This window comes from Anneissia japonica, unplaced genomic scaffold (assembly GCF_011630105.1).
Source record: "Anneissia japonica isolate Jap-2015-1 unplaced genomic scaffold, ASM1163010v1 scaffold287800_len1627635_cov199, whole genome shotgun sequence".
In the NCBI taxonomy this organism is placed as follows: domain Eukaryota; kingdom Metazoa; phylum Echinodermata; class Crinoidea; order Comatulida; family Comatulidae; genus Anneissia; species Anneissia japonica.
The window spans coordinates 304,783-311,036 of NW_022731299.1; the positions used below are offsets into that span (position 1 = coordinate 304,783).

General features: G+C 35.5%; 1 protein-coding gene across 1 annotated transcript in view; it reads right to left on the reverse strand.

Moving 5' to 3' along the window:
- Window positions 1–6,254, reverse strand: part of LOC117115323 (diphthine--ammonia ligase-like) — a 60,478-nt gene that overhangs the window by 49,755 nt on the left and 4,469 nt on the right. Inside the window, exons 3-6 of the mRNA XM_033259063.1 lie at window positions 5,939–6,123; window positions 2,098–2,171; window positions 1,771–1,889; window positions 561–622 (exon numbers count right to left, since the gene is read on the reverse strand). Coding sequence (XP_033114954.1) covers window positions 561–622; window positions 1,771–1,889; window positions 2,098–2,171; window positions 5,939–6,123 — 440 coding nt within the window. The remainder of the gene's footprint in view (window positions 1–560; window positions 623–1,770; window positions 1,890–2,097; window positions 2,172–5,938; window positions 6,124–6,254) is intronic.

The window sequence follows — 6,254 nt, forward strand, 5'->3', positions numbered from 1 at the left end:
GGTTTTCAGAAGGTAATTTTATTGTTCCGGACTTAAGAATTTGGCCGGAATTCGGAATTGGGAGATCCGGTTTTCAGAAAGTATTTTAATACACTAAGAATAGGAATGATTTTGGGACTTTAAAAAACGACCGGTTTTGCGTGAAATCCGGTTTTCTGGGTGGTCGGTATTGGGAGAGTTGACTGTATAGGTAATCTTACAATATTTTCATGTTCTTTAGTTAAATAAAAGATATAAAGTGATGAATTAATACACTAGACACATGATTTTATTCGCAGGCCTAGAGGCTAGGTCTAGCCTAGCTAGGTAACATCGTTCGTTCATACATACGTATATTGAGCGTTAAGTACGTATTAGGTTAAAGGTTACCACAAATTTAACCCAACCTCTATTTTACGAATCCCCGACTTACGTATGCCCTCCGGTCCCGTACCGTACGTAAAATCGAGGTTCTACTGTATCTACAAATGTCTAATTGTAACCAACAGAGTGCTAACTATTGTTCGTCTATATTGAAACCGCTGTGGTTGTCATGCCAGTGGCTTATTCCAAAAACTTACCATTTCCAACATGTGTGGTTGAATTTCGCTTAGAGTTTGTCCAAGGTGTTTTTCTGTCAATCCTGAAAAATATTATAATAATAATTCTAACAATATCAACAATACTGTTCAGCACAGTTCATAATAAGATCCTCTAACACCCTTTAAGTACCCTACAATTATCCATACTATGGTGAAAAATTATCCCCGCCAAACTCCACCCTAGTATTTCTAAGTCTTGGATTCAGGCAAAGATTCTGCAGGTTGTACTTTACTATAATACTATGAATGTGAAAAAAAACTGTGAATGTCTTGACATTTTAAATGGAATGCACTCTTCTGAAGATAATAACAATTTAATTTAATTTTTTTTGTATTATTAAGATTAAAATCGCCAATACTCAATCAGAATAAAGTCATTATTAAATTTTATTGAGACATAAATATAAATAATGAAACAATATTTTATATTGTACATTTTGTAGATAGCAACAAGGGATCCACAGTTTGCGTTATCCATGTTTAAACGACTTAACAAAAACTATGTACTGTATGCTATTTTTAGAAATTTATCTGGTAATTTTTACTTCATTCAAAAGTGCTTGCCTTACAATCACAGGGTCCTGGGACACAGGATTACAGGACTACCTAAACCTGAGACTTAGTTTATGTTAAAAATTTCTATATTATTTTGTATATTTAGGAGCACCATTGAGTATCAGCTGACCTTGGGTTAGCAAGAAGAGCCAGCCCTCTATAAACAAAAATATGGTGTAAAAAATAATACAAAAAAAACCCCAAATGGTTCAGCATGAATATTAAATGCAGTTTATTTTAATTATTCTATTTGGTTTCCTAATGTAGTAATTTGCCTGTGTCTGTACTTTCCTCTGGACTGTTATTTGTAATTCTGTTTACCTTTTTGGTGATCAGTATCCATAGTAATGGAATTGAATTGTTTATAGCAGTTTTCATAGTAAATTCAATGGCTGTAAGAATACGGGTCGAGTTCAGAAACTGTGTGGCTGATTCTAAATTGGACATACATACAAGTGTTTAAAACATGACTTGTAGTGATTAAGCATTTGAGTTTCCAGAGTTGTCCCTACTGTATATTTTTTCTATGAATCAACTGATGGCTGTGTATTGACACACATGCACATTAACATCATCAATGCTTTAGAGTTTCTGCAAGGAAAGATATTTCAATATGAAATTGCTTGATGCTTACCCAATGTTGCAACTTTGATGAGAATTGCATTAATGCCACAATTGACCATCTCACCCAAGAGTTCTTCTTGGTCCCGTTGCCATAAATATGCAAGTGCTGTTAACCCAAGCCTTGTACACCTGAAGTAATTGAGGAAAATTTTATTTTTTGCAGATAAATTAACCAGATCTTTGTAGCTAAAGTACAATAAAACCCAACAATTGGGAAACTCATTAGGCTGCAAATCAAGGAAAGAGACACCTTTTAATAGTATGACCACACCTATTTAGGGGGCAACCCTGTTAATAGAATTCCAGCATTTAGAAATTTTATTAGAAAAGTACTTACACATTCTCTACTCGAACTCTCTGGTAATTTGATAGAATAGCACCAACTGAAACTGCTTCAACATTCTGCTCCATCTACAAAAACAGAGATACAGGAATCAATTAAATAGCACTTATGTATAGTATATTCAAATTGTGTTGGTGTACATAGAAGATATTCTTTTAAGCAACTGTAAAGTATTGGTGAGCATGTGAACCTGTAGGAACAGTAGGCCTACTTTCTACAGTTGTAGTTCACTTATTATTAGCCCTTGATTGTGTACTTTTGCAGGACATACATTGATACAAATCAAATCTTAAGTCACGATGCTAAAACACCACCTAGTTTTTAGGCTAACTAGACCAAACCATTGAAACTAAACTCAACTTTTAGGGCATATAAAAAAATGATTAGATTATCACTCCCGTCCGCGTCAAAAGATTTGGAATTATTGATGCAGAAATATTTAATTTTTTTTCCCATTTTTCTTTTTTTTTGCCGCATCATTTATTTTAACTGCATAAAAAAATACTTTACAAAAAAACAAATGCTCACAACAAATAAATGAATTGGCTCCGAATTCGGCAGACTTTAAACTCTTCCAATTGATTAGATCAGACATTGGTCGCCGTAAGTTGAATGCAAAGCCAGTCAATTCTTTAAATTTGTTTATTCTTGCTAAAATTAAACAGTTATCTAACTGCGGCTAAAAAAAAAAAGAGACCTGCCCAGTGGGCTGATCAGATCTTCCTTGCGATGGGTGTGATTGTTTGGATTGGTTGTTTCTGGACAAAAAATAACCTACGACGTAAAGGAAGAAAGTTCAGGCAAAGGCTGGCCTAGCTCGAGGTAAGACTAAGACCTAGGCACCTATTATATGCCAACTAACTAAGTTTTGGATAGGCCACTGAATCGTAGGACAGTTGTTTAAGTGTATCTGTCACTTTGAAAAACGATGTCATTTTCAATTTGTTCATGCACACGGAAATCCATGGCATATATAATCCTACCCCCTCTCCCCAAAAAAAAACCTCCCACCCTCGTCAATTTTCTTTTTTAATGAGTGATAATATAATAATTTTTTCTATGTGCCTTTAGGGTGTTTTTTATATTAGGGGTCATCCATTATTTTCATCATTTTCACGAGCGTACAAAACGTACGCTGGGGAGAGGGGGTTGACGGTGTGTGTACGCTTTTCAAAAAGTACAAAAATGATGATTTGGAAATGTTAGCCTAGCCGTTTTTGTACCTAGCAATTCATTTAGTAAATGTTAAGTTTATCAATTATTTATACACAGCATCATCTTGCATCCCTAATTAACGATGTGTTGATAAGCATTGTGTACTTATAAACAATTTCAAAATACAAGGGAAATGCACTCTAGCTCCATTAATTTAAATAAACTGTAAGCCAGCAGCCTAAACCACAGCTTGACAGCACTGAGCAATGGGACCATGTGTTTTACTGTGCTGTGCTAGGCTAAGCCTACCTATTTCTTCTACTTCACAAGGCCTAATTCCTACCTTTTAAATTCAATGAACCTACATCCACTCACTCTATTTAACATTTTAAAACACAATTAATTATTTGTATTCCACAGACACTCATGATAACATAAGTTTTATGTGTTCTCTAGTACTAATATACCACACCAACACTCCACAATCATCAATCACAAACAAGCCTAAGATCTTGTGCATGAGGCAGTGAATTGGCCCTAATCCAAAAAAACCCAACAAATCAGCACCACCAATCTAGGTGAAAGGTTAGGTATGTGGTTTCTTTCTTGTGCATCATTTTTTTCATGAACTTGCTTTCAACTTTGTCTAAATATTCAATTATTTTGTCCAGGCCTATGTGGTAATAATAAATTTAAACAAAATGAAAGTTTATTAATTGTTGTTTATATTTTTTAAATGATTTATTATTAAAATACGCAAGTTTGCTGTATTAAAAATGGAACCTAGGCCTACCACTATTTTGGTTATGTGGTTATTGGGCAAAGATTGGGCTCATGTTTTTATATCAGTAGACTGATTGTGGCACCAAGTATTGGCAGTCTATTGTCATTGTAACCAAACTAAGCAATCAGCATACTACAGTTCTGGTGTTTTATAAGTTTTGGTAGCAGATTGTTTGAGATTTTTCAGTTAAGGATAGTATTGTTCCTGTCAGCATGGAGTATTGTACTTCAGCAAAAAATATCAAAGATATTTTTATTTAAAAAAAAAAAAAGATTAAAAGGAGGCAAAAAATAAAGCACACACAACAGAATGAAAAATTTAAGGCAATTAATTCAATTTGACAATATAAAAAAAAAAATCAGCAAATTTATTTTGAAAACGTGTATAGAGAGCTGTGCTGTCACACAATGTTTCATCATGTATTGCACACTACTTGGGGGGGGGGGTGTGAGGAGGAGATACATACAGTAGAACCTCGTTTTTACGTACCCCAGTTATACGAACTCTTGGTTTTACGTACGCCTCATATGGACGATGACGTCATCAAAAACCTCGAAAATATTCAAAACAAACTGCCCTTTTGAGAGCAACCATAAGTAAAAAACTATAACAATAAACAAACCATAATGCAACGTATTTTCATTAAACAGCAACGTTGATTGAGTCTAATACCGGGTCGTTATAATCTAAAACCACGTAAACCGAGTGAGATGAACAACTACCAATGGTGCTCAGAATAATTGCTTTCCTCCTTAGCTTCGTGTGGCAAACCATGGAAGAACTCGTCTGATTGAATTTTCTACACGAAGCTGAGTAGACATAGTTTCGTACACGAACGCTAATTGGTTGGCTCGCCCAGTGCATAGCATGTGGTTGCTGTTTCACGTACACGAACGCTAATTGGTTGGCTTGCCCAGTGCAGCGCACATGGTTTTAGTTTGTCTCAACAGGCCCAGACAACACCACAGCTCTGTTGTTTAGAATAGGCTTGATGGGGAATTCCCAAGTTATACCTTTGTCGTATAGGTAATCTTACAATATTTTCATGTTCTTTATTTTAGTTAAATAAAAGATATAAAGTGATGAATTAATACACTAGACACATGGTTTTATTTGAACACTTTATTATGACATCGTAAAGTGATGAATAAAACACTAAACACATGGTTTTATTCGTAGGCCTAGAGGCTAGGTCTAGCCTAGGTAACATCGTTCGTTCGTACATACGTTTATTGAGGTTACGTACGTATTAGGTCAAAGGTTACCACAAATTTAACCCAACCTCTATTTTACGAATCCACCGATTTACATACGCCCTCTGGTCCCGTACCGTACGTAAAATCGAGGTTCTACTGTACATATATGCGAATATATATATATAAATCATCAAAGAAAGGTAAATACAGTGTTCGAATAAAGGACTGAATAAATACATCGTGTAGCATAGCTCTCAACGAATGTAGTCGTGTAAATAAATGAATAAAGAAATTGTGTAATACAATCCTCTGGCAGGACTCGAACCTGCGACCTCTCGCTGTCAAGGCGAGTGTCATAACCACTAGACCACGGAGGCTTCATGGTTGAACAGATTCAAATACCACCAGATACACTCTATTACACAATAGGAACGGCTAGAAACAAATAGGTGCATATAACATAAATCAAGGTAGCCGTTAACACTGTTAAATCATATATAAAGAAAGGTATATATATATATATATATGGTCGAACGTTTGTTTGGGTCTATACCCTAGCTGCACTGATGAGGCCTGGAAGGCCGAAACGGATCCGTCTGCAGATATTGGGATTCCTTCCAGTGGATACTTAGTTTATTTTGTCATTCTGATCGGATTTTATATATATATATATATATATATATATCCTCCTCAAATTTACCTTTACTATTTTCAGAAGTTCATAAAGGTCCTCAACCTCATCACCTTTAGTAAGCTTGTAATCCTTGCCTTGCTCTATAGAACCTCCATGGATGTAACGTTGATACAAAGGTAATCCTATGGCTTCGGAGTACAGCTCTATAACATGATGACCTACTGTTTGGAACATGTAGCTATCAAGCTCATCTGTAACAAGAAGCTATTGTAAGTGTTTGGTAAGATTCATTAATCTTCAGGGGCGGATCCAGAAATGTCCAAAAGGGGGGGCCGGAAGGGGGGCCGAAAGTTGGGCCGATTGAGACAACACTGTCGTAGGG